Source organism: Microtus pennsylvanicus, chromosome 6 (assembly GCF_037038515.1).
Source record: "Microtus pennsylvanicus isolate mMicPen1 chromosome 6, mMicPen1.hap1, whole genome shotgun sequence".
Classification (NCBI taxonomy): Eukaryota; Metazoa; Chordata; class Mammalia; order Rodentia; family Cricetidae; genus Microtus; species Microtus pennsylvanicus.
In genome coordinates this window covers 58,133,928-58,161,850 of record NC_134584.1, presented here as the reverse complement: position 1 = coordinate 58,161,850, position 27,923 = coordinate 58,133,928, and the positions used below count along the sequence as shown (strand labels likewise).

Sequence of the window (27,923 nt, the reverse complement as noted above, 5' to 3'; positions counted from 1 at the left end):
TAGTCTCTCCCTCCTAAATTTCCCAAGACCAGTCAAGCCTTGGGTTGTGTGTCTGAGGACCAGAAACCAAGGTTCCCAACATTGCCTTTTCACTTCCCGAGACTCTAGGGCAAACTATTTGAGGTGCTCGGGCTTCCCTCTCACTTTCCTCCGTTAAGTTTATCTGATATACTCTTTCAGTAAAAAGTGGGCTAGTGTAAAATTCATATTAACAGAAATAGCTTTACATTTGAAGTGACTGGGAGGAGATATTCAGGTAGAAGGAAAAACCCGGCGCTCCCTTGGCATCCAACAAAAAGGAGAATTGCTAGATCCTCCTTTGAGCGTGGGTCAGGTGAGAGGAAGCGAGGACGCCGACCGAGTCCCTGGATTCCCAGACCGACACTCGGGGCAGAGCTCTTTTTAGAGCCCCCAGAGTTCCGCCGAACAGCAGGTGGAACAGTCAGGCGCCTGAGGATCTGAGGCTGGGCAGACCCGCAGAAGAGGGGGTTGGGGGGGGGGGGCAAGACGAACTGGTGGACGCCTCTGAAGAGCGAGAGGCGATCGTAGCCCAGGACCAGCGGTGTCCCGGTAGTGCGACCCGGGCAGAAGAGTCGGGAGGAGGTCGCTCACTAGAGCTCCCGGCTTTACTAGCGAAGGCAAGCGGTTCTCGCTCATCGGAGCCAGGGCGGAGGGACGAGGCGACGACCGGGCGGGTTGGTAAAACCCGGAGGCTCTGAAGACGCATTCCCACCGCCTAACCCGGAGGGACGGAAGTGCCGGGGAGGAAGAAGCCCGCTGCGCCGCCCGGAGAGGGGCGGGGTCTGGACAGGGAGGCGGAGCCTAAGCTATGGGCGGAATCTGCAGGCTAGGGCGGTCCCGGGGCGGGGCCAGTGGCGCGGGGCGGGGCTTGGCGGCGGTTGTTTTCAGGCCGCGGTAGGCTGCTCTCAGCTGGGGCTGCTCGGCTCTCGGTTAGCAGGGGATTCTCGCTTCCGAGACGTGTGCTCGCGGACGGAGCCGAGAGGGCCTGAGTGGCGGCTCAGAGGGCAGCGTCTCCGAGGTCGTCGGTCGCGGCGATGTCTGCGCGGTGCTGTGCTGGCCAGGTGAGCGAGACGGGCTGCCGCGCGGGTTGTCAGAACCGTGAACGAGCCTTGCGCTGGGCTCGGGTTCAGGAAAGCCCGTGTGGGCGGGAAGGGACGCGGGGGAAGCCCGAGAGGCAACCCCCCCGCGACCTCGGCATCAGGCCTCCGGGATTCCCGGCTGGCGGGGCGAGCCTGGCTGGAACCGAGAATTCCATCGGTTCCCGGGACGTGTCACCTCCGGAACTTCGAGTGAGCGCCGCAGCTCTGCTGCCACTGCACTGCCTATGGGATGAACCGGAGGAAAAACGTGGGGTCGGACAAGATCTTCCACGCTCCGAATACAACTCGAGTCAGTCCAGGCAGAGAGCGTTGGCATCTCCAAGTCTAGAACGTGGGCTCTGTAGTCGTGAAAACGTCTGTAAACCTGACTTGCAAACTCCTGGGCACAAGTCTGGGCGCAGGGAAGGGTCAACCCTGCTTCCTGGGTTTACCGACCGGACCCGACCCAACCCTGACTGGGCACGAGCCTTCACACCCTCCTTGGCAATTCATCTTGCTGGAACCTGTTTTGTAATCTTGCTAGTTAAATTCTCATTATCCAAGCTATAGGCGTCTTCTAACAGGAGAGAATTATTAGGTTTTAGCCCTTTAATGCTAATTTCCCTTCTTTCGACAGGGTTAGAAAAACAACAGCGAGCTAGGTAAAGCCATCTGGATGTTCCCCCCCCCCCCCCACGTTGATTATGTCTTTATGTTCGGTTTTAATGGGTTACTAAAAATAAAAACAAAAACCCCCATCCGATCGCGGTGGGTGGGCATTGAGGTAGGGGACTGGTCTTGTTTACTTTGAGCGTCAGGACAATGGAGGCCATCTGTAAGTGCTGTAGGGGTTAAGCTGAGTCTCTGAACCCACCAGTTGTAGTGGCCTGTCCTCTTTGAGGTGGCCCTGTGGAGAGTCGTCTTGGTCTCTGAGGTCTCTAATACTGTGCTTGGCATGAAGTCATGCTGGCATTTTCAGAGATGAGGAAATTGAGGCTTTTTGATTTGAGGTAAAATGATATCCCTTCCCCCAAATCCGAAAAGGAGAGAGCAAAGGAATGTCCCCTCCGTGTCCTCCATTTTATGGGAGCTTTTGAGATCTAGAGGGGCCAGAAGAGATTGCTTTAAAAAAATTGCAAATTCTCTCTCTCTTTTTTAATGTGGTGCTGAAATGGAACAGAGTCTCCTGCCTGTGCATGCTAGGCAAGTGCTCTATCTTGAGCAGCATCCAGATTCATTAGTCTTGTTCTTTTCTAAGTGATATTCTTCAATTTAGTGCAACACTTTTCATTGTATAGAAATTGCGTATATTTGGAAATGTCTGCTCCTGCTTCTTTGGAAGCCCTTTGAAGCTCTTTCAGGACAGGTGCCGGAATTCAGGCTCTGAAATTATTGTCAGCAAATCATTTTTTTTTTTAAAAAATTGGTATGAGTAATATTTTGCTAAGATTTATGACTTGTTTCTAAAACTCCCCTCTTAGGACTTTGGAAAGAACCAAGTGCTGGCCATTCCCCACAGGATAATAACTTCTGCTTTCTCGGTGCTGCCAGAGGCCTCACTGTGGTTCCAATGTAGTGAGCAGCCAATCACACCACGATTTTATATAGTTGGGCGGGACTATAGACCCCCTAGCAGGAGTTTATATGAGGGTATGGGGAAGAAGCAAAATGTTCAAGTGCTTGTCTAGCATGCATTTGCCTGAGTTTAGCCCCAAGCATTGTACACAATGAACCCCTCAAACCTCACAGCATCTCCAGAAATTTAAGTCTGCCAGTTGTATCCTTATTGGCTTAAAAATGCTGCTGAGTGCTAGGAGGAGGATATGGCGTGGGAAACCAAACATCTCTGCCGGCAGTGACCTGTGTGTGTACATAAGTGTGGGGCATTTCATCAGCTCAGCGTGTAAACAACAACACGGCCAGTAGTTCTGTAACAAGACTGCGTAGTAAAACCGTCTTGGTTTTACTTGCCTGAGAAGATACCTCTAGAAGTGAGATGCTGTGGATGGAGCAGGGGGGCTGGACTGGCTTAGAGTGAGAGAACCGGCTGGGCCAGGTGGAGATTGACAGCCTATCCAGACTGACTGGGAACTCAGCCTGCAGCCTAGGCTGCTCTTGAAATCATGGTGATTCCCCTGCCTCAACCTCCTGAGATTGTAGCCATGTGCCACTAGACCTAGCTCCAAGACATCACTTGTCATTACCTGCCTGCCACTGCACAGTCTGCCAGTCAGCTTTCTCTGGTTGCTCTATCCACTCTGATACTCAGATTTTGCCTCCTTGCTGGCTAATGGACGCTAATGGAGGCAGAGATCACAAGGGAGAGCCCTACAGTACCTCCTGGGTGAGAGCACCCTGACACGGGCCTCTAGGGACTAGCAGAAAGCTTCCTTGCTCTTCTGATTTAGGGGATGGCTGGGAATGAAGGTGTCAGGGAACTGTGGCACACTGTTAGATTAAGATGAGATGCATACTTTAAGAACAACGTAGACAGCCTTTCCAAGCAATTTGAGAGTTGTCAGGGTTTCCTGCAGGCAAGTGTAAGCATTCATGATAATCGTGGTGGTGAAGGTGATAGCAGAACTTTATTTCAGTGTTTACTGTGCTGTCTGGTTTCACAAATACATCATCCTCTTAGGTAACAGCCCTGCTTTTCGCAGGTGAGACAACTGAAGTACGAAAGAAAAAGGAAAACAAACAAACAAACAGATCCGCAGCCTGATCCAGACCTTTGGATACTGGTTTTCCAGGCTCTAGTTGACTGACTTCTCAGCTTGACAGTTGCCCCTTGTTTTGGTTGATATGGCTACCAGTAGGGCCAATGTGGTTTAGTTTCTTCCTCATACCTGGTCCAAGTCACAAACACCCACTTAACAGATTTCTGCCAAACACGTAATCATTTGCTGATCTTGCAGCTTTTCCTTAAACTCTGGGAAGTTGCAGCTTTTTGCCTTCTTGATGCTGTGGTCTGCATATTGAACAAAAAGTTCACTGGGGCAGATAGATGTGAGCACCGTCTAGTGGGCAGGACTTGGCTAGCTTCTGCATGGGCTCAGGCAGCCATGACTGCCCCAGGAGCGGGGCTTTGTGGACAGGCCCAGCCTATGATTGCCATTGATAAAGAAAAGACTCTGTCCATCTCATCAGCAGTTGCATGCAAGGGCAGATGCACCCAGATGTTTACAGACAGGTCTATACATCCTCGACCCATCTCTCTCTCCCTCCTCTCCTTCCCCCTTTTTTCTTGAGACAGTCTAATGTAATCCACACTGGCTTTCAACTTGAGGGTGACCCTAAATTCTGATCTTCCTGCCTCTAGCTCTCCAGTGATGGAGTTGCAATTGTGTGGCTTATGCCTTGTTTTTGTTCTTGTTTTGTTTTGTTTTTTTGAGACACATCTCCTCATGTAATTCTGACTGACCTGAGCCTCAAACTGAAGACTTTGGCTCTGCCTCCTTAGTACTGGGATTAAAGGCATGTGTTACCGTGCCTGGTGAAATCATATTTCCTTCCTTCTTTCCTTCCTTCTTTCCTTCCTTCCTTCTTTCCTTCCTTCCTTCCTTCCTTCCTTCCTTCCTTCCTTCCTTCCTTCTTTCTTTCCCTCCCTCCCTCCCCCCTTCCTTCCTTCATTCCTTCCTTTCTTTTTCTTTTTTTCTTTTTCCTCTTGAGATAGGGTTTCTTTGTGTAGCCCTGACCTGATGTCCTGGAACTTGCTCTGTAGACCGGGCTGGCCTTGTGCTCAGAGATTTGCCTGCCTCTGCCTCCTGAGTGCTGGGATTAAAGGTGTGTGCCACCATTGCCCAGCCAAGGTCATATTTCTTGATCATTGAGGTTTTTCTTAATGTAAACCCACTCTAAGGTCTATTATGTTAATTCATAAAGCCTTTAATGCTACCAGGGACTATTATCCATTGTCGAAGGTTAAAAAGCAAAAATACCCGGGACATTTGTTAAAGCATAGTATTTCATTTGGCAAGTCCTGGGTAAAGAACTGAACTTGCACTTCTTGCTGCGTCAGCTGCTTGTTTGTCTGACTGGGCCTCACTGTGTGGCTCTGATTGGCCCAGGTTGTACTGAGTTTGAGATCCTCCTGCCTCAGCCTCCCAAGTGTTGGAACTACAAGTGTGGGCCACCTGTAGAGTTGACCTCTTAGTTAGGGCAAATAGGAAAGGGGAGAGTAATGGCCCAAGTCCCATTTAGGTAGTAAGAAGTTAGATGTGGCTGGCTCTTGTACATGTGTCTGTCAGCTCTGCCTGCTAGCTGGTTCTGGCAGTGTTAGGTTCTGTCCTCCCACAGAGCTGGAGCCGCAGTCTTGTTGGATTTTATCATAAAAGAATGCTCTCTCTCTCCCTCTCCCTCCCTCCATCTCCCTCTCTCAGAATTTGCTTACTACAGTCTTCTGTCTTCTTGCAGAGTATTTTAACGCATCTTTAATTATCATTTGCGTAAGATGTGTGTGGAGGGGATGGCTGCCACGGTGCATGCCTGTGGGAGTCTGAAAACAACCTTGTGGAGCAGGTTTTCTACTTTTGCCTTTATGTTGGATTGGGGTATTAAATTTGGGTTGCTAGGCTTGCATGGCAAACACACACACACATATGTATGTACACACACACGCACACACATGCATTTGCACATACACACATGCATTTGCACATGCACACATACATGCATACACATACAGACATCCATACACATGCACAGAGAGAGACATACACAAATAAAAAAATATAGCCTACATACCAGAAGGTATTGCCGACTCTATCCCTCTAGATGTATGCTTCTAGTGCACCAGAAGTGTGGGCTGACTCGTACGGTGTGTTGCAGCTTGTGTGCAAAGCGTGCACCATAACCTAGCTGAATACCTTGATGAAGGCTTTGGTCGCAAAGCTCTTGTCCCCCTGTTCTTTATTGGGTGCTCATAGCAGATGCTCCCGCCTTTGGAAGGGATCTAGGCACAGATGTATTCTTTCCAAGACTGATACTCTTTTGAAATTATGTGGCAGTATTATGAAACATTGAGGAAAAGAAAAAAAATCACTATTACCTAGAGAGAGCCGTGTTTTGATATTTAATATATCCAGTCATTTCTGCTTAGTATATGTAATCTGATTTTGTAAAACTGGATCATTTCAGTCATTTTAAGTCTTTAACTTTGAGCTTTTACTTTATCGTTTAGTATATATGCCATTGTCCTAATGAACTGAGTCACAGTTTTGACTTTTTTCCTGTTTTATTATGCCTAGTTTTGTTTTGGCTGCAATAAATTTGAGTCCTACACTTATCACTAGTGTGGTCACTTTCAGTTTTCTAGTCACTTACTTTTTTTTTTTTAGTGTCTAAAATGATGGCAGAATGCAGTGGATATCGTATACCGCCCCGGCCCTGCTGCCAGGCAGTTACCCTGTTGATGGAGCCGTGGTATCGTGGCAGGGTTCAGCCACGTTCCAGTGTTAGAGAGCTAAGTCTCTGCCCCATCTTCACTGGCACAGTAAATCCAGTGAAGGTTGCTGGGTGAGCTGGGGAGTTGGCATGCAGGTGGCTCCCTTGTGTTTGTTTTCTTAGGATGCATGATAGCTGCCCAGGGCTAGCTGACAAATGGCTCTGGGCCTGGTCTTTGTGGCAGAGCAGAGAGGGATGGGTTCTGGGGAGGCTGGGGAGCCACTAGTATGTAGGAAATGGAAAGCAGGTTCTGACTCATCTCTGGGCTAAAGAGATAGAGTCACATTCCTGCTCTATTGCTAGTTCCCTGACTGCTATTTTCCATGTAAATACTGGCAGTAGATTTCCCACAGATACTGGGTATCTGGCAGTGAGTAGAGTGAGCTTCATCAACTTTGTTAGTAGTTGCCCAAGTGTAGTAGTGTAATCATCCTAAAAACCTAAAAGGATAAAGCAATGATTATCATGGCATGGCTGCTTGTATTTTAGAGCTGACTATGTTCAGTTGTCTGGATCTTTTGATACATTTTGATACACACACACACACACACACACACACACACACACACACACGGTCTTGCTATGTAGCCCTGGTTGGCCTGTGTGGTGGTTTGAATAAGATTGGCCCCCGTAGGTTCATCTGAATGCTTAGTCACCAGGGAGTAGCACTATTTAAAAGGATTAGAAGGATTAAGAAGTATGGCCTTGCTGGAGGAAGTAGTCACTGGGGGCGGGCTTTGGGGTTTTAAAAGCCTAAGCCAGACCCAGTGTCATCTCAGCCTTTTGACCAGGATGTAGCTCTCAGCTACTGCACCAGTGGACGTGTGGCACCATGTTCCTTGCCATGATGACAGTGGACTAACCCTTAAACTGTAACAAGCCCCCAATGAAATGCTCTCTTTGATCATGGAGTCTCTTCACAGCAATAGAACAGTGACTAAGACAGCCTGTTACTTGCTGTTAGGCCAAACTGACTATAAATTTGTGGCAGTCTTCCTACCTCTACCTTTTTAGTGCTGGAATGAAAGGAATTCTTTTTTCTTTTTAATTTCCCTCCTAGACAGGGAATTACCTGTATCCTACTTTGGCCTGGAACTGTGTACTTACAGACCAGGCTGGTCTTGAACTCACTGCAGTCTTCCTTCGGGTTCTCAAATGTTGGAATTAGAGGTGTGCACCACTCTGCTCAGCTAAGAGGGGTTCTTATGCGAGCTGATAGGTCTGTAGCACTAGCATTCCACACAATTGCTTTTCCTTCCAGTACTTTGAAAAGGTGATAAAACTTGCCTGAAATGCCCTTGCTCCAGTCCCCTTGACTTTACTCAGAGGCTGAGAAGTGAGGTCCCACTCACCTGGTGACTGAAGCTCATGGACCCCCTCATCACCCCGAGGCAGGCAGCTTTGCTAGTGAGTTTCCATTTCAGATTGCTGTTTTCGTTTGAGTTTAGTGTTACGATTGAATGTTGAGAGCAGTATTGGTCAAGTTACCAAATAAACCACTGTGATTGTCCTTAAATTCTAGGCTCTCTAAGTATTCAAAAGTGACCCTCTGTGGCCCTAGTAAAAGAATATTTTATAATATTTCATACATCTTCTAACTTGTATATTAATGGTCATTTTTCTTATTAATGATAATTTAAAGCAATTTTTACAGTATAGCCTGTGAGTCAGTGTGGTATGTATAGGAAATTCAAATGGTGGTTTGGTTTGCTTCTGTAAAGCATCTGCCTGCACTTGAAGGGAAGGAGGCTTTTGCTCTTGGCCTTTCTTCTGTAGCTTGCCTTGTGAGGTTGAAGTGTTTGGAAAGCAGCTGCTATGGAAAAACTTGGTCTGATTGGGTTTGTATCACAGAGCAAGTTTGGAAGCACTGCGGGTTTGAAGTCATGTTACAGCAAGAAGTGATTAGATAGTGTTCTAGAAAGTGGGGCAAGCTCACATACACCCGCAATCTTGTTTATGAGAAGATGAGGAGTGGAAGGAACTTCAGACTTCTGTTTACACAACATTTTTGTAGACTGGCTAATTGCATTTTGAAACAAAGCTTGGGAAGTCTGTGTGGAATTTTCCCCAGCCTTTTGCTCTTGGACTCTGTTAGTACTTTATTGGAGGGCTGGCTCTCTTGACTTGCTCTGATCTTGGTTCCCAGGAACCAAGGAGGAATTCGGTCTTTTGTTCTTGACTTCATGCCCCGATCTGCAGTGGTGTTCTCAGAAACAATGGCAGTGCTTTGTAACCATAGCAATTAAACTTCTCTGACATAGGATTCTGCATCTGTGTGTTCTTCAGCTTTGCAAGTGTTCTGCCTGAGCACCCTGGATCATTACTGACTTATTCCATTGGCTGCTGATTTTTTGTAAGAGCTGACAAAGCCCTTACAGCAGCCTGGCCACTTACACGTCTTCACTGGGTATGCAGGATAATATAAACGAAAGACGTGTGAATCAGGACTTAGTTTCTTAGGGTAATATCTCTCCTCAGGTGGCTTTCTTCAGAGCTCACTGAGAGCTGTGCGCCTCAGCTCAGAAGCATCACTCTCTGGGGAAGGAGAGTGGGTGGGGTTTTGTAGGGTGGACACACATGGAGGACTAGAGGTATCTGTCCCATGTAGCCCTGCAGTTGTATGCACAGCTATGTCTGTGTACCCTAAACATGCTACCCATGTATCCCTGCAATTGTACACATAGCTATGTCTGCAAGAGCTCATGACATGGCTCAGCTGGTTAAAGGTGCTGGCAGCCAAGCCTGGTGACCTATGTGGCTGCAGGAGAGAACTGACTCCTGCATTTGTCCTCTCATCCCCACATGCATATTATTTCCCCACTCCCACGCACAAAAATGTCTGTATACATCTCATTGAGCTCCTGTACAGTTAGAATAGCCATAGAAGCTGTGGCACTTCACATTGGATTTTATACTTTTCATTATCGAATTTATTTTTATGTACTCATCTATCACCTAAACCAAAAAGTCTGTGACAGACTTAGAACTAGAAAAACAGCCCAGTCTGGCCTGGAACTCACTCTATACCCCAGGATGGCCTCAAATTTGCAATCCTACTGCCACAGTGTTCTGAGCCCATTATGCCAGGAATAAACACTACGTGTCTTTTTACTGTGCTAGAATTAGTTAACTAGCAATAAGTGCACAAGGTTTGCCCGTTTCCTTGACTGCAGTTTACCTAGTAGTCAGGATTGGACCTGCCCCAGGACCTTGGTGCCGCAGAGGCCACAGAGGAAGATGAGGAGATATTTGTCGCCATCTAGTATTCATTGTCAGGGTTCTAGATCAGAGTCTGGGAAATGCAGCTTGAATCGACAGATTCTTCAGCACTGGTTAGCAGAATTGAACGTGAAAGGTTGCGTGCCATGAGCGTGTCTAGGATGCAGGCACCCAGCACTGTGCTGCTGCTGGTGCTGTCCTGATCATGCTGTCTAACCCAAGTGTGGCGAGGATGCAGGCACCCAGCACTGTGCTGCTGCTGCTGCTGCTGCTGTCCTGATCATGTCATCTAACCCAAGGTGGGTTCTAATCATGCCATCCTGTCTGACTTGTCGAACTGACAGGAAGTGAATGTGATGGGTTTCCTAAGTGCACGTGCTTTGGAAATGTCTCTTCTAGGGGCTGGGAAGATGGGTCTGTGGTAAAGAGCACTTACTCTTCCAAAGGGCCTGAGCGTGGCTCCCAGCACTCCATCAGGTGCCTTTACAGCTGCCTGTCACCCCAGCTCCCTGGAGATCTGATGCCCTCTGGTCTCCAGGGCAACCTGTATGTGTCAGAACACATAGCACACACAAAGATAAGCTTTTTTTTTTCTTTGAAGAAAAGAATCTCTCCTATTAGTTTATGATTCTAAATGTCAGGTTGCTCGATGCATATATGAAGTCATGTCTGTTAATTAATGTGGCTAGGGTGTGTGTTGATTTCTATGACTATTGTTATTATTACCATTATTATTATTGTGGCACTGGAAATGGAAACCCAGGGCCCTGCATACGCTAGACAAACTAACATTAAATTTCATTCCTTGCCCTTGTTTATTTGAGACAGGCTCTTTTTTTCTACATATATCTCAGGCTGGCCTAGAAACATAAAATTAATAGATTTATAGATAAGATAACCCAAGCTTATTAAAGCCTTCGAAATTAAGGAGTTTAATTCTTTTTAACGTCTGTTTATTCATGTGTGTGGGCACCTGCACGAAGGTGCATGTGTGGAGTCCCGGGACAGGTCATGGCAGTCAGTTCTCTCCCTCATCTCAGCTTGTCAGTCTCTGTGGCAAGCTCCTTTACAGCCAAGGGCTGGCCTTGGGTCTGTTGAGACACCCTCTTGCTGCTGCCGTCTTCCAGTGTCAGTGGCACTGGCTGGCACCTGCCTCTGGCTTTATTACTCCCGGAAGATAAGGCTCTTGACTTCCCAGTGGCAGCTTTCATTTCCCCTTTTCTTTGAATTCTGAGATAAGGCTTTGCTGTGCTACCCAGGCTGCTCTTGGGCTCAGGACCCTCTTGCACGTGTGTGCTGCCACAGCTGCTACAATCCTTCATTTTCTGTGTTGCTGACTTCTGCTTTGTTGGTTATTTTTCTCACTTTCGGCAGATGCCTCGACCATTATTTTCTCAAATAAGCATTTAAAACTATAGCATCTTAATCCACACATTTGATGTATTTTTATTATCATTCAGCTCAAAGTATTTTTCTTAATTCTCTCATAATTTCTTTTTTGATCTGGTGGTTATTTAGAGAATGTGTTTTTAATTTCTAGGTATTTGGGGGATTTTCCAGGGGCTTTTTTGCTACTGATTTTTAATTTAATTGCTTGATGCTTATTGGATATTCTCTACGTGTGTGTATTCTTTTTTATGCATTTGTGTGTGTGTGGCTGTGTGTGTGTGTGTGGCTGTGGATCTAATCCACATGCATTTTAGACAAACACCACCTAGTCATACCCTAAATCCGTCTATATTCCTTTTGAATTGTTGTTCCATGCCCAGAATGTGGCATAGTTTAGTGAATGTTCTCTTCTCATGAAAAGAACACTCTACAATTATTAAGTGTTCCATTTTGTTGATAGTGTTGCTCCAATTTCCATCTTTCCAGAAATTTGCTTTGCTTTGCATTATCCTTTTTTTGTCTAATTCTATTAATTATTGGGAGAATGGTGTTAAAATTACAAATATGAATCTGTTGCTTTCATTAAACTTTGTCTTTTTTTTCCTTAAGATATTCTGAAGCTTCATTAGGTGTGTGCACATTCAGAAATATGTCCCTTTAATAAATTGATCCTTTGTTGTTGTTGTTTGTTTTGTTTTTTTCAAGACAAGGTTTCTCTGTGTAGTCCTGGCTGTCCTGGAACTGTTCCGTAGACCAGGCTGGCCTTGAATTCAAGGACTCCCCTGCCTTTGCCTCCTGAGTGCTGTGGGATTAAAGGCGTGTGCCACCACCACTGGCTAAGTTGATCTAAAAATTCCTGTTTTTGAGTTTAGAGCTATGAATTCTTATTTATTTATATATTAAAGATTTCTGCCTCCTCCCCACCACTGCCTCACATTTCCCTCCCCCTCCCCCGATCAAGTCCCCCTCCCTCGTCAGCCCAAAGAGCAATCAGGGTTCCCTGACCTGTGGGAAGTCCAAGGACCACCCACCTCCATCCAGGTCTAGTAAGGTGAGCATCCAAACTGCCTAGGCTCCCACAAAGCCAATATGTGCAGTAGGATCAAAAACCCATTAGAGCTATGAATTCTTTATGCACTCGCGTGTGTGTGCGTGTGTGTGTGTGTGTGTGTGTGTGTGATTTAGAGAACAACCTAGATCGTCTCCTTCCACTGTGCAGCATCTAAGGGTGGAAACAGCAGGACTGCCAGCCGCTCTTTACATGACGAGCCATCTTGCCAGCCTTTTACATCTGAGTTGTCAAGGAGGCAGTTGGTTAGGTATTTCCCACCATCTTTCTGTTCTTTTAGATGTTTTCTAAGAAGCATGGATGCAGCAGGTAGGGCAGTCAGCATGCTAGGAATGATACCAGAGGCCTGGGGGCCTCGCTTTGGTAGCAGGCGGGCATTGGCACCTGGCAAGTTGGGTCACTGTTCTTGTGCTATCACGGAAAAGAATTCAAGCAACATATGGACAGTAGCAGAAATAAAAATGTATTGACAGGAAATGGAATTTACTGTCAAGTCTGGACAGTGGACCTTTTATGGACCCAGAAGTCCCTAGGGTAGACAGTTTTTTTATTCTAAATTTTCTCCCTTCCCACCCTCAGAGTGGAGTTTTGAAGTTTGATTGATAACTTAAAGACCTGGGTAAGTTGCTGCTCGCTGAGCATGCGGCTGCCTAGAACTTATTTGAAAAGTCGTTGAGAAGCTCCAAGTGTCAATGCAAGTGATACGGTTGATACAGTGAGCTTTAGGTTATTGTTGGTCAGCGTCCAGGTCTAGCTGAAGTCCGTTCTCCCTAATTGGGCTTAAATATGGATTTTAAGAATTGCTCTTTTTAAAGATTTGGTTTTATTCCTGCAAGTAGTTTTAGTAAGAAAGGAGGGCCTAAGCAGCTAGGACACCCGCAGTAAAATGTCCCATTCCCAAGATTTAACCTTTTCTTATTTCACTGCTCGTATCTGGCTATGTGTCCTATCACCAATAGACAGGGTCAGCTGTCTGCTCCAAAGCACAAACAGCAAAAGTAGTGGTGGAGTTTATTGAGATGGCTGCTGGATCAGCCGACACGTGCCTGCCTTCAAGGAGTTAAATAAAGAGCTTTGGGTCATTTAGGGGAGGGGCAAAAGATTGGGGTGAGGTGGGGTGGAGTGGGGGAGCAGGCATGGTCAGGCCATCATATTCTTAATGTAGTCTGCTTGGTTAGGAGTTCAGTACTGACCAACAGCAGCAACAGTGGCAAGAAGTTCCCACCCCCGAGGCTTCTCTGTCAGACCACGGTGGCTGCAGTAGGGCAGACTGTGGTCTGGAGCTGGACACTGGGAGTTAGCAAGCTCTCGTTTATGACACCCTGCAAATCTTGGAAGTGCCTTAGTCACATATTGGTGTATGTAGTCTTGGAGGGGAGGAGTCCCATCTTCAGAGGAGTACTCTGAACGATCCGTGTATTTGCCTCCAGATTCTGCCCAGAATTTGGGCTAGCAAAGGAGGCAGATATAAAATGAAGGCGGGCATAGTAAGCATGCATCCTGTTTCCCGTTACCCATTGGGCATCTGCAAACCTAAGTGGGAAGTCGGCCTCCAAGTAACAGTACATATCAGAGGGACATTGTTTTCCTTGCTGGGGATGACTACCAAGGCGCCGTGCTTTGTGACACGCCAAGCAAGCCCAATGCTGCTGAGCTGCACATGTTAGCCCCAGCCGCCCGACTCTTAGAATGTTAAAGTAATATTACTTGGAAATTAACTTTAAAACAGTACTCAAGTGCCTGGAGAGGTGGTTCAGAGTTTGAGCACTTGCTGTTCTTCCAGAGAACCTGAGTTCAGTTCCAGCATCTAGTGCCAGGTGGCTGGCAGCTACTTGTAACTCCAGATTTAGGGAATTTGATGCTCTCTTCTGGACTCTAAGGATACCCACATATGCATACATGGCATGCACACACACACACACACACACACACACACACAAATGTGAATGAAGTCTCCTCCCTAAATCAAGCACAGACCAAAACCTCAGCACTTTATGCTTTAAAAACATATGGTTAGTATAAGCATTTAGGCAATACTATTATAAAGAAAAAATATAACTTTGATCTAGTATTCCCCTCTGTATGCTGTGAATATGGTTTATTACCATTGGTTAATAAAGAAACTGCTTCGGCCTATGGCAGGGCAGAATAAAGCCAGGCAGGAAATCCAAACAGAGATATATAGGGAGAGAGGCAGAGTCAGGGAGATGCCAGGTAGCTGCTGAAGGAGAAAGACCAGCCTTACACAAGGACCAGTGATACACAAATTAATAGAAATGGGCTAATTTAAGATGTAAGAGCTAGCTAGGAATATGCCTAAACTGCTGGCCAAACATTGTTGTAATTGATATAGTTTTGTATGATTATTCAGGTCTGGAAAGCCTGGAAAAGAACGAGCAGTCACCAGTTACAACTTTCACTCACAGGAAAAGCAAGCCCGTGAGTACTTGGTTGTATTTCATTCTAGGGCTACAACAAACTGGACCATACTCTGTGTTGTTATAATTTAATCTCATACTGGAGAGAATATTTTCAGTATTGTAAGAATTCTTCAAAAGCAGACCTTTAGGCAAGGGAGATGGCTCAGTGGAGAAGATGGGCAAGGTAGAGGCCGAGATAGCGGGGAAGCTGGCTAACTAGACTGGCCAATTAGAGCTCTGCATTCAGTGGAGGGATCCTGCCTCAGTGACTAAAGTGAAAAGTGATCAGGAAGTCAGCTGGTATCAACTTAGAGCCTCCACTAGCCTGCTCACACACATGCTCACATAACCTCACACAGGTCTATGGCATATTTAATTAGTTAGGATTAATGTTTAATAAATAACATGAACATCTATTGCACTATTTTTCTTTTAGACATTTAGTTCATTAATAAAGGTCATAAGTAATATCTCTTATCCCAGGCTTAGTGCCCTGGAAGCGGTGGTGCTTCAGCAAGTAATGTGCAGAGTGCACTGTGCACTCACATTCTGCATGCAGAGCTGTGCAAGAAAAACCACAGGCCTCATGGGGAAAGCTAACCTGGGGCATGTTGTGTTAGGAGCGGCGGGCTGAGTCCCGGCACCCGGCCGCCCGCCCGGCTAGCTTTACCCGAAATAATTACACGGAAACTGTATTCTTTTAAACACCGCTTGGCCCATTTCTATCTAGCCTCTTCTAGGCTAGCTCTTGCACCTGGACTAGCCCATTTCTAATAATCTGCTGTAGCCCACGAGCTGGCTTACCAGGAATGTTCTTAACCTGCGTCTGCCTGGAGTGGGAGAATCATGGCGACTCCTTGACTCAGCTCTTTCTCCCAGCATTCTGTTCTGTTTACTCCACCCACCTATGTTTTAACCTATGAGGGCCAAGCAATTTCTTTATTGCTTAACCAATGAAATCAACAGATAGAAAGATGACCCTCCTCCATCAGGGGCACAACATCAAACATTAGCACTTTGTCGCTAACACATTTTTAAGAAAAAGGACATTCGAGGCTGAAGAGATGGCTCATCAGTTAAGAGCACTGTCAGCTTTTCCAGAGGACCTGGTTTCGATTCCCAGCACCCACATGGTGGCTCACAACCAAGTGCCATTCTGGTCCCTGTGGGTCTGACACTCTTCTGACCTTGGTGTGCACCAGGCATGCACAGGCAAAACACATCTGTACACATAGAGTAAATTAATTACAAAAAAAGAACCTGGTGAAAATAGTATTAAAGATATTTTTATAAATCCAAGGTTGCTAAAAAAATACTTAAACTGTGGTAAACTTTACTTTGAAAAAGACTTGGTGTGCTTGTCGAAACAGGTGTTGGCAGTTCCAGCCTCAGGGTGCTGTGGAGGGGAGGGGGGGCATCTGCCACGGATGAAGGCTGGTGCCCAGGTGTGCTCTGGTGTGACTCAACACCATTTGACTTGTGCGTATCTTAAGTATTATGCAGCTCAGTTCACCTGGGTCCAGTTCTCTGGTATCTCAGAGAAAACTGCCTTCCTGTTGAGCTCAGATCATCCCTAACACAGAGATCCTGTTGGAATGTGTGTACTTTCAAAGTAAATATCGGAAGAATAGCCGAGAACCTCTGGACTTGCGGAATTTCTTCAAGGAGGATGACCCAGGCACATTCCTGTTGAGATGTGAGGCCTGGAATAGCCAAGAAGCCCTGAACTTTCCGCTTTCTTCATGAAGGATGTCCTCAAGTCACACTTCTGTTGAGCTGCAAGGTCTGGTGTCGGTCCAGCAGGCTCCCTTTGGATCTGCTCCCAGAAATTTAGTGCTGGAAGGATCTGCCCTTCTAACCCGTCTCTGTGTTGCTTTCTTTTACTGTACTAAGCAAACAGCTCCAGAGGCAGGATCTTCCTGTCTGGAGTCAGCTTTTCTTCATTGTCAGTGACCTCTGACGCAATCCTTCTTCCTGCTAGCTGCCCAGGACCGAAAGAACTTGGCTATGGCCTGCAGAGGGACACAGTCATTACTGTATCATAGTCAGAAGGGGCAGCGTGGTCTTGTCAGTGGACGACACAGATTTCATCTTAGAGAGAATAAGAGATAGTTTTTTGTTCGTTTGTTTTGTTGTTGTTTTCTGGGATCCTTCTGAGTGGCCATGGCTTGGAACCACAAGTTAGGTTACCCCATGTGATGGTGGAAATGAAAATATCCCCCCATAGGTTTGAATGCTTGGTCCCTAGTTAGTGGACTGTTTGGGAAGGGTTAGTATGTGTAGCCTTGTTGGAAGAGGTGTGTCACTGGTGGTGAGCTTTGGGGTTTCAAAGAACCCATGCCAATCCAGTCTTTCCTTCCTGTCTGCAACTTGAAGATCATGTGAGCTCTGAACTACTGCTTGTCCATGTCAGTCTGCCTGCCGCCAGACTCCATTCCACAATCACCATGGACTAACCTCCTGGAACTGTAAGCAAGCCTCCAGTTAAATGTTTTCTTTAAAAGTCGCATTGGTGGATGGGCAATGGTGGCATACACCTTTAATCCCAGCACTGGGGAGGCAGAGGCAGGTGGATCTCTGAGTTCAAGGCCAGCTAGCTCCAGGAGAGGGCCAAAACTACAGAGAAACCCTGTATTGAAAAAAACAAACAAAAAACCAAAACAAAACAAAAGTTGCATTGGTCATAATTTTTTTCACAGCAAAAGAGCTCAGACTCTCCAAGTTCCATGTTGCAACATGGAAACAGTTTTTATAGTTCACAGAGGGAAGGAAGTCCTGAGTTAAGGGGCTGCTTACAGCAAGGCGGAGGGAGCTTTCCCTCAGGCCTCAGATGCTATCTGATGGCATTTTAGCTTTGGGGTTGGTGGGAGTTAGTGGTCTGCTAAATTAATGATATATTTGAGAGGTTTTTATCTATCAATCACTGGCAGAGCGGGTGAGCAGTGGCTACTGGAGCTCCACATCACCGCGCTTGTAGCCAGCCCCTGTAAACACAGCTTCTTTCCAGGAATTTCCTTCAGAGTCTTCAGCGTCCAAGTCACAAAAACTCCCAGTCTGGCTGTTAGTCCTGCTGCTTGAGCAGTTTTAGTGTCTACCTGATCCTTAAACAAAATCGGGAGTTGAGAGCCTTCACACGGAAGCCCGTAACCGCCCAGGTTCCTGTGGGCATGCTACCCGTGCCTCCAGGTGCTCTCTAGGAGCCTGAGAGTCTGGGAGGCCACAGGTCTTCTGGAGCCAGAAAGATGTGCACCCTTCTCTAGTAACTAGGGGAAACAGACTCCTAGCATGGGGCTCTGTCAAGGCCATACATTGCTGCTGCTAAGCAGCTTGCTGCATGGACAGCTGCCCTGCTCCCCTGCCCCCCTTTCCTGCACTCACACCAGTGTGCAGCATAAAGTAGACACATACATCCTGCGAGGCAATGACTGGGTATCGGTTTTTTTCAGAGCAACCCGGCGAAGCTCATGGCTATACATTTTAAACATAATCTTGTGGTTTAAACCTCATATTCGCTTTTTTTTTCTGTGATAAATTTGGTTTAAGCTTTTTGTCTTTTTGTGTCTCTTAAACTCCCAGGCAGTTGCTTATTTTGTTGTTATTGTTCCAGAAAATTCTGCCCTGTATGTGGATCACAAGATTTAACAGAAAACAGCCTTTCCAATCTGTCCTGCCGAGATTTTCTCTGGGAAAGTTGCAGGTTGCTGAGTAAGGGGAAGTAGGCCACTTCAACAGCACGGCTAACCAATGAGGAACCTTATGCAAATCATTTTGCCCAGCAGTGGCTTCTGGCTGGAGGCTTTGAAAAGCATGAAGCAGTAAATGATTTCCTTATGGTGGCTGGGGTGGAGGGCAGGGTGAGGGCCGCTGCTCATGGAAGTTTTGTGCAAACAAGAGGTCCAGTGGACCTGTCTCCAACCCTTCTGATCCCCGGGGTGAAGTGGCAGAAAGTGGACTGCTTAAAGAGGAGCTGCTGTCCTGGTGGTGGTGGCACACGCCGGTAGGATTTGCTGAAGGAGAAGCTGCTGCTCCTTCAGCTCTTTCACGCGGGACTATAGCTGTTCCCAGTGGGAAAAGGGCTTTCTCTTTCACTCAGTGAATGTCCTTTTAAAAACATCTTGAAGAGTATGAAAATTAGCAACTTGCATGCAAAGTCTAGAGCTCCTGATAGAAAACATCTATTCTAAGTCAGATATAATGGTGTAGTCCATAACCCTAGTACTCGAAAGGCGGAGGCAAGATGCAGAGGTCCAGCCCCTGAGTCCCAGTACTTGGAAGGCCAAGGCAGAAACAGGATCAGTGCAAGTTCACAGAGTCTGGTTATACCTGGCAAATTCCCAACCCAACACAAACCAACAGCAAAAACCCACCAAAGCAGAGCATCCCCACTAATGCCGAGGCTGATAGGTTGATGTCTTAACCAGCCTCGGTGATACAGTAAAAGGTCTAAAGAACAGTTCACTGTCTGTGTAGCACCCCCTTGATCTATGTAACATGTAATATCTATGTATAGTACCTAATTGTTATATAGAGCCTGTTAGGTATCGATAAGACACAGTAAAGAAAAGCTGTGATGTCATTCTGTGAGCTGAGAAACTAGAGGTGGGCATTGCTGGCGAGGGTCTTGACTGGAAAGAGGCGCGGGCTTTTTGGCTAGAATAGTTCTTTCATTCGTTCTTTTTTTTAAATTATCTTATGTTTATAAATGTTTTGCCTATGTGTGTGTATGTGTACCGTGTATGTGCATGGTGGGTGCCCATGGAGGTCAGAAGAGGCTGTTTGATCCCCTGGAACTGGGCTCCTGGGTGGGCTGGGAATTGAACCCAGGTCCTCTAAAAGAGCAATAAGAACTCTAAACCACTGAACCATCTCTCTAGCCTGGGCAGGTCCTTCCTAGGAGGTCCATGCAAGCATGTTCTTTGTGGAACATTGCTTCAACTGCTCAGTTAAAGTACTCAGAGCTTTGGGTGTCCTGATCTCTTCTTACAGCTTCAATCTGCAGAACAGGCTTGCCCTGCTCCTAGTCCTGAACAGCTAGACAATTAAAGGACAAAACTAAGAAAGGTGGTTGACACTTGGACATGCTTGTGTGTCTGAGGACACATGGTTGTGCTTTAGTAGTGGCTGACTTTAAGCCTCAAGGACGTTACGTTCAACAAAACAAGCCACTTACAAAAGGACAATTCTCATATGACTCCATTCAAATGAAGTATCTGAGGTAGTTAAAAACAGTGACAGCCTGGCAGTGGTGGTGCACACCTTTAATCCCAGGCAGAGACAGGTGGATCTCTGTGAGTTCAAGACCAACCTGGTCTACAAAGCGAGTTCCAACATAGCCAAGGCTACACAGAGAAACCCTGTCTCAAAAAAACCGAAATAAACAAAAACAAATACAGAAACAAATAAAATAAATACAAATAAAAGCAAATACAGAAACAAATGAAAAACAAACAAAGCAAAAACCAAAACAACAGAATTGGGCTTCTTAAAGGTTGGAGGGCAGGAAGCAAAAGGGGACACCTGTGTTGACTAAGCATAGTGACGTACTTAACGCTTATGGACTACAAGGTTAAATGTGGCTCAGGTGACTTATTATTATTTTTAAATGAGGTGACTTTGGGTGCATGGAGAGGAAGCGGTGACTGTGACAGTGTTGAGTAAGATTTTCCCCTGTGGGAGGGGTTGGCGGACAGAACATGGTGAATCCGTGTATCTGGTTTTCAAGGACCAGCACATGCGTGCTTCTACGTGTAGACCCTTGTGCAAGTGTGAGCCTTTCTGAGGTTATCTGGCAGCAGGGTCGCTACAGGGGATCCTCTCAGGAGGTAGGAGGGTAGGCGGGCATGTCTAGACACTAGGTTTTCATCTGACAGTTGATTGTGCTGTCACGGTTCATCTTGACACATGTCGGTTGCTTTTTAAAATTTCAAACCTTATTTCAGCAAAGCCAAATGTGTAAAAATTGGCATCTTACATAATTGCGTTTCCCAGCATGGCTTTGATTTTGATAGTGATTTTAGTATTCCTGCCTGGGAGAGTCAAGGGCTGGAGGGTGTGGTGCTTGATGCCTTTAGAAAACGGGCTGGACCATAACAGAATCAGCCCACTTTTGCCTACGATAGAAACCAAGATGCCAGTCTGGCTGCACATCTGTGCAATCTTATCTGTGTGCCCACAATTTACATATGTAAATGGAGGTCTTTTTTCCCCCAAAGCACTGAGGCGTAAATAGAGCTACAGAAAAGGAGTGTGCCACCTAGAGTAGCGGGTGCTAAGATAATAACTAAGCCGTCACATTGCTTTGGCTCCGTTCCAGCTGGGCTCTGGGTTGTCAGCAAGTATCATTCCCTGGGCTGTGTTGGTGCAGGACAAGAAAACAGACACGGGAGTCCCAGCGCTAAGACTGAGCCATTTCAAATGTGCGCTCTTAAGAAAACTAAACGTTGAAAGATCCATAAAACACTTCATGTAAACTTTATAAAACGTTTTACAGCAGGCTTACAACTTCAGGAACGTAAGCAATTTCAGCCCCAAAGTGCTGTGAATTTGCCCTTGGGGGCACTTGGTTCACGCTTAAACTAACAGGTGTTCTGAGACCCTCCTTATTCGTAAAGTGGAGTTGGACAAACGCCTAACCTCTGCTTCACTCTTGGGCAGACACGCCCGACCAAATAAGGTGCAGGTGTGAGTCCATGCATGAGAGAGCAGGTGCGCGTGTGCTGTGCTGCGCAGGTGCAGGTCCGAGAACAGCTTTTTGGAGTTGGTTCTTCCTTCTTGCTGTGGGTTTTGGGGACTCAGATGCAAACTGTCAGGGTTGCAGAGCATGCAATTTTCATCACCAACAAAAACAATCACGATTTAAAACATTAAAGGAATTACAGAGACGAAAGGGCCATCTTGCTGGCCACAAACCAATTTTTTTCAACATTATTTGAAAGTGTAAAACTTTTTTTTTAATCCTAAAAGAATGATAACAGATTAGGTTTTAATTTTTTTTGAGATGTGAGGGAGGTGGGTGGAGAGGTGGTTGAGTGCTTTAGAGACCTTAGAGACCTTCCCGATCTTCCAGCAGGCCAGAGTTCAGCTCTGGTTCCTCCTTTCCAGGCCAGGCCGCTCACAACCACCGGTAACTCCAGCTCTGGGCATCTGACCCTCCTATAACTTTACTGGGGAATCGGCATACTTGTGAACATACATTCACACAGGTGATACAGACAAAACATACATAAAAATAAACATAAATATTTGCTGGGCTGTGGTGGTTCATGCCTTTAATCTCAGCACTCACGAGGCAGAGTCAGGTGGGCTTATATGAGTTCATGGTCATCCTGGCCTACAGAGTGAGTTCCAGGACAGCCAGGGCTGTTACACAGAGAATCGCCCACTCAAAAAACCAAAATAATGTGCGTTCATTTTTTTCAAGTCTGTATGTAGGAGTAGAAATGCTGAGTCATGAGATTTAACCCTTTGGGTGCCATCAAGCTGGAAAGGGACTGCTGTCTGTCCTGGCTCACCACCAGTGTCCCAGGCCTCTAACTTGTACATAGCCTTGCCCCACGTGCCCTTAAAGAGAAAGGGCATCCTGGTGCTGTGAGCTGGCTTTGCTCTTGGGCTGTTCTAACCTCACAACGAGGTTGCTTTTGCCTTAAGTCAGGCTGTTCTTGTACCAGGAGTATGGATCCTAGAATGTTGGTGCTGCGGGCTGCCCAGGTGTCTAGGGTCTTCCTAGAGGATAATAAAGAATTGAAGCCAAGGCACAAAGAAAGTAAGGACTCTGGAGAGGCGAAGACAGATGTTTATTGATGCAGAAGCTGAAAGGACCTTTGTGGCAGGTGGGGTCGTCAGAGCTGGCAGGCCATCTAGCAGGCCCTGAACTAATCTATTGTAGGGCCCCTGAGCTCTCTCTCTTCTTGGATCCTCCCCTTTCTCTTTATTAATTTTCTCCTCCCCTCTCCCATTACTTCATCTCCTAGCTGGTCCAGGTGGTCCTTGGCTCAGGAGGGTGACAAAGGCAAGAGAGTCGGCCTCCCAGCTGCAGATGGGGGGTGTTAGCTCTCTTTGTGGTTTAGGTGGTGTGTGAGCAGGTGCGCCTGCTTGTCCTGAGCAAGCTATGAAATTAAGCCAATAAGCAGAATTCTTCATGGTCTCTGCTTTCCTGGCCTCTTCCCTGATTGCCTGTTCCCTCCTAACTCCTCTCATTCTCATGACCAGAGGAGTTGACCTCAGAAGCCTGGCTGCAGTCTGTCTAGACAACACTGTGGAATATTCCAGACTTTGTGAGCAGACTCTGACCACTAGGAGTTGGAGTACTGTGTGTGTTGTGCAGATAGTTGTTCATAAGAAGGGAGAAGCCACACTGGAGACCTTCCATCTTAGCGGAGTAGTTAGATGTCTGCGTAGCCATCCAGCTGAGAGTCTACACAGATGTCAGCCCCATAAGACCTTCCCACTCTCCTTTTAACCACTGTGGAAAGGGCATCCCTGCCTCCCAGCAAAGCCATCCCTCCCAGAGAACACTCCAGCTGCAGCTGCCTCCCAGCAAAGCCATCCCTCCCAGAGAACACTCCAGCTGCAGCTGCCTCCCAGCAAAGCCATCCCTCCCAGAGAACACTCCATTCATTCATTCAATTCATTCACAACCTATGTCACTAGCCTGTCACTCGGTCCCTGCACAGCACTCATGACTCAGAATGCCAAGTGTCTTTTCAGGAGCCTGGTGGCTGCACCTCTTCTGGAGACATGTCCATGTGGATCCTTTCCTAGTTCTTAATATATTTTGGATTCCAGGTATGTCCCTCCTGAGGTGGATAATTTGCAAATACTTTCATTCTGTGAATTGTCTTTTTTGATGATACTGCTTATAACAGAAAAGTTACTAATTTTGGTGAAGTATGCTTAAAAACCTCTCTGTTTTGAGTTGTGCTATAGTTCTTTTATCTAAAATCCTTTTGTCCAAATAAAGGGTTAAATCTTATTTTCTCTTAAGACTTAACACTATTTGGGGCTGGAGAGATGGCTCAGAGGTTAAGAGCACTGACTGTTCTTCTGGAGGTCCTGAGTTCAATTCCCAGCAACCACATGGTGGCTCACAACCATCTGTAACGAGGTCTGGTGCCCTCTTCTGACCTGCAGGCTGAACACTATCTACATAATAAATAAATAAATCTTAAAAAAAAAGACTTACACCATTTTAGATCTTAATGCAGACCTTAGCATTAACTTTTGTACACTCAAGATGTCCAACTTTATTTTTCTGAATTTAGATCCTCAGGTCTAGTCACATTGGTTGAAATGACTTTTCTTCCCCTCATTCCATTATGTTGACAAGATTAACTGTCTGCAGATGATCAGGTTTAGTTATGAATGCTCAGATTTCTCACTTACACAATTATTATTATTGTTACTGCTGTTTTTTTATTTGTTTATTTTGAAGTAGTTCCCACTATGTAGCCTTGGCTGACCTGGAACTTTCTATTTAGACCAGGCTGGCCTCAGAGTCACAGAGATCTGTCTGCATTTACCTCCTAAGTGCTAGGCATGTACCACCATACCCCAGTTTTTATTATTTTTTAATGTGTGTGTTTGTGTGTGTGTGTGTGTGTGTGTGTGTGCATGTGGTAGTTGGTTCTTGTCAACTTGACATAAACCTAGACATTTAGGAAAAGGGAATCTCAATTGAGAGTTGCTCCTTCAGACTGGCCTGTAGTCAAGTCTTTGAGTCATTTTCTTGCCTACTGGGGGCAGTGCTACCCCTGGGCAGTGCTACCCCTAGGCAGTTCTGGCTACCCTGGGGAAGCCATGAGATTGAGCCAGTAAGCAGTGCTCCTCATGGTGTCCGCTTCAGCTCCTGCCCTTCTTCCCTAGTGACAGGCTGTGACCTGAGAGCTGAGAGATGAAATAAACCTCATCTTCCCCGTGCTTTGGGTCATGGTATTTTATTTCAGCAGTAGAAAACTAACTAGGATATTGAATGTGGGTCTGTGCACTTGAGTGCAGTGCCCACGGAGGCCAGAGCTGTCAGTCTCCTGAAGCTGGAGTTACAGGTGCTCGTAAGCCACCTGACATGGGTGCTGGAAACCAAGCTCAGGTCCTCTGCAAGAGCAATAAGGGTTCATAGCCACCAGACCATTTCTCTTTTTATTTTTCAACATGGTCCTATAGAAGAACTCATTTGAAGTTTCAACGTGGTGAAACTGCTGTCACCTAGCTAGGGACTTACTTTGGGGACTGGCAACTGGTTTTTCTGAGATGGTTACTCATCTCTGTGAATAATAATGATGTCAAATGTTCATAGAGATCGGATTGTTACTGGCACAGGCTTGCAATAGATTCTGGTGGAAACCTGAGCGATGGTTCTGTTTACACACATCTACTATAGCAGTTGTTACTGGACTTTCCATCTGTCAGTAAGACTGCCCTGAGCCCTGGAGTCGTCAGAAGCACACTTCCCTGCCATAGGGATCATCTTCAGCTTCTAGTCTGATACAGTCATCTATTAAACAAAAAATACATTTTGATTGGATTGTAAAAAATATTGATTTCTTTTTTTAAGTGTGATTCTAAGTCTGGAAGGGAGAGGCCAGTTAATAAAGTATTTGCTTTCTAAGCATGAGACCCAATTCCAATCTGAGAACCCATATAAGAAAAGCTCATGCTTGTAATTGCAGTCCTGGCCAGGCATGTAGATCCTCAGGTTCCCTTGCCAGCCAGACCACACTGCTTGGTCAGTTCCAGGCTACCGAGAGATCTTGTATGGACACATATGTGTTCCTGTACACGTGTGTGTGTGTGTGTGTGTGTGTGTGTGTGTGTGTGAGTGATTTTCCTGTTCTTTTCCACTTTGGTAAGTTTAGTAGGACAGTTTCTTAAGTTTGCTCCTAAGTTGGTCCTGTCCTCACCTCTGCAGAGCTATAGCTGTGACCATCTCATTGCTAAGAGTCTAAGCTTCCCACGGCCGCAGTGAAGGTAATGACAGTGACTGCTCTGGCAGCTGGGAGAAACTGTCCACAAGGCACAGCATCTGTCCCAGCCTTGGCAGCAAACGCTGCATAATGAGCAGTTGTCTTTGTTGATGTTTGTTCTTTGTTCTGCGTGGTTAAAAACCTGCTCAGGCCCCCTGGAAAAGGATAGTTGAGGAGTTGGAAAGCAGAAATGCAAGGAGGAATAGTTTGTTTGTTTTTCTTTTTGTGGGGCCCAGATACAAAGTTTGAGTCATGAAGCTGCTGCAGTTTCCCAGAGAGCAGATTGTCCCTCAGAGGAAGGGCATATTGTTTTCCCGACCCCTGGGATTTCCTTAAGCAGTGGAAAGAGAAGCCACCAGATAAGCCACTGGGAGCAAGTGTCACCAACAAGTTGAGTTTGAAGAGATGAAACTCGAGTCCTGGGGAGCCTAGGCTGGGATGCTCTGTAGCTTCCTTGTCAACAGCACCAAGATCCATGCAGAGCAATGGGGAAACCCTGCACAGAGTGCAGCCGCCGTTCGCTGCAGTTGAGTGTGCGCGCCCTGCTTCCTGCTGTGACTTCCCTGCCGTGGTGGCCTGGACCCTCGAGCTGGACCCACAATAAACTCTTCCTCTCGTAAGGTGCTTTTGTCAGGTTAGTTAACGTGTAAACGGATGCCACGTGTGGGCAGCGGTCGGCGCTGCGCCGTGTAGAGGAGCTGTGCACAGCTGTGCAGGGGGAGTGCAAGGTAGACGCCCATCTGGGTTTTCCTCGTGGATGGGGGAATGGACTTGGCATTGCTCCCCTTTCTCTCTCCTGTCCTGTGTCTTCTGCTTATTTTACATTTTCCTGAATTCTTCAAGATCATCATGTATTTTTACTTTGTTATGATTTTAAAAGTAGCACATATTCATGCAAAGTATTTTAAAAGGATACTTTCTCGTCCGTAAGTATTTGAGAGTATTTGTGTTGTGAGCTGTGGAAGGATTAAATGAATCCACACCAATAGCTGAGGACCCTCTCTGTTAGTCTGTTTCCTGGTTTTTTTAAACAAATGCCTGAGATGGGAGGAGGATTTTTTTCCTCTTGGCTTCCGAGGACCAGTCCTCAGTCTCTCTTGCTCAGTTGCTGTGGGCCTACAATGACATGATACGTCAAGGGGAATACATAAGAAAGAGCTTGGCTCATTTCATACCAAGAAGACATGGAAGAGGTTGAGGTCCCCAAAACCCCTTCAAGGGTATCCCACCCCGTAACAGTCTTCCCACTAGGTTCCACTGCTTAAAGGTTCTATTTTCTCTTCTTAGCCCATAGTCTGGTGTGCGACACATGGCGTTGGGGGGACACTCAAGATCCAGTGTAGATCAAGGGTTATTGGGAGGGTTGAGTGGACCCGATCTGACACATGCGTTTTCCATTATTTAAGAACATTTTAAGAATGCTTTTCTGAACACTGTGGTGGTGGCTGTGTCTGCAGAGTGAGTTCCCCGTTGGCACTAAGTGAGGGCAGGTGAGGAAGGCTAACCTCCAGCATGCTGCTGTACTGGCCTCATTGCAGGTACTGCCTGTAAGATCTCCTTGACTTTAGACTTTTTTATGGGGCTAGGTGGAAGAGAGACCAAAATAGTATATTCTAGTTATCTCAGATTTGGTAAGGGAGAACTGATATCTGAAGTCAGATGGACTTTGGGGCCAGAGATCAGGGTTTCAGTCAGTCCTAAAGAGGTTTCTGTAGTAGTTGACCTTTCAGTGACTGGGGTTTTCTGAAAAGGGATTGTGATTCAGCATAGTCTTGTTAAGATTAAGTGAAAGCCCTTTAACAGGGGTGGCAATGAGGTAGGAGGGGTGGGGGAGGGGTAGGGCGGGGTAGGATGGGGGTGAGGTGAGGGTGGGCTTGAAACAGGAGGAATGATCAAGAATGGAGGCCCCTGTTCTATATAGTGGGTGCTGGGCCGAAAGCCTCTGCGGCTCTGATTTTCACCTATTTCTGGCCACGTTGACAGCTGTGCTTCCTTTTAGTCCATTCTGGATGCTTGACGCTTTCCAGAATTTGCTGTGTAACAGTGCAGTTTATTTTTATGTTATCAGAGCATTGACTCTCACTGAAAATCCCATTCTCGGGCTGTGTCATTCTTTGCAGAGCATGTTTCTTGTACTGTGTTCAGTGAGAAAGCTAGAGATAAGAATCAGATATGACTTCAGCAATATGACTTATCTGTTCTCCCAAACCCCGTGTATTTGTATATAAACCAGCAAGCTAAATACCATAGAATTCCCAATTTCCCATTAGTGTTTGTGCTGTGTTCTTTCTGCTTGCCATCTGCCCATATATAATTGGGAGCAGGT

The 27,923-nt window shown here is 46.3% G+C and overlaps 1 protein-coding gene across 1 annotated transcript in view; it reads left to right on the top strand.

Moving 5' to 3' along the window:
• The first annotated feature begins 871 nt into the window (after positions 1 to 871).
• Serinc5 (serine incorporator 5) overlaps positions 872 to 27,923 on the top strand; it is a 98,691-nt gene continuing 71,639 nt past the window's right edge. Inside the window, exon 1 of the mRNA XM_075976320.1 lies at positions 872 to 1,082. Coding sequence (XP_075832435.1) covers positions 1,056 to 1,082 — 27 coding nt within the window. The 5' untranslated portion in view covers positions 872 to 1,055. The remainder of the gene's footprint in view (positions 1,083 to 27,923) is intronic.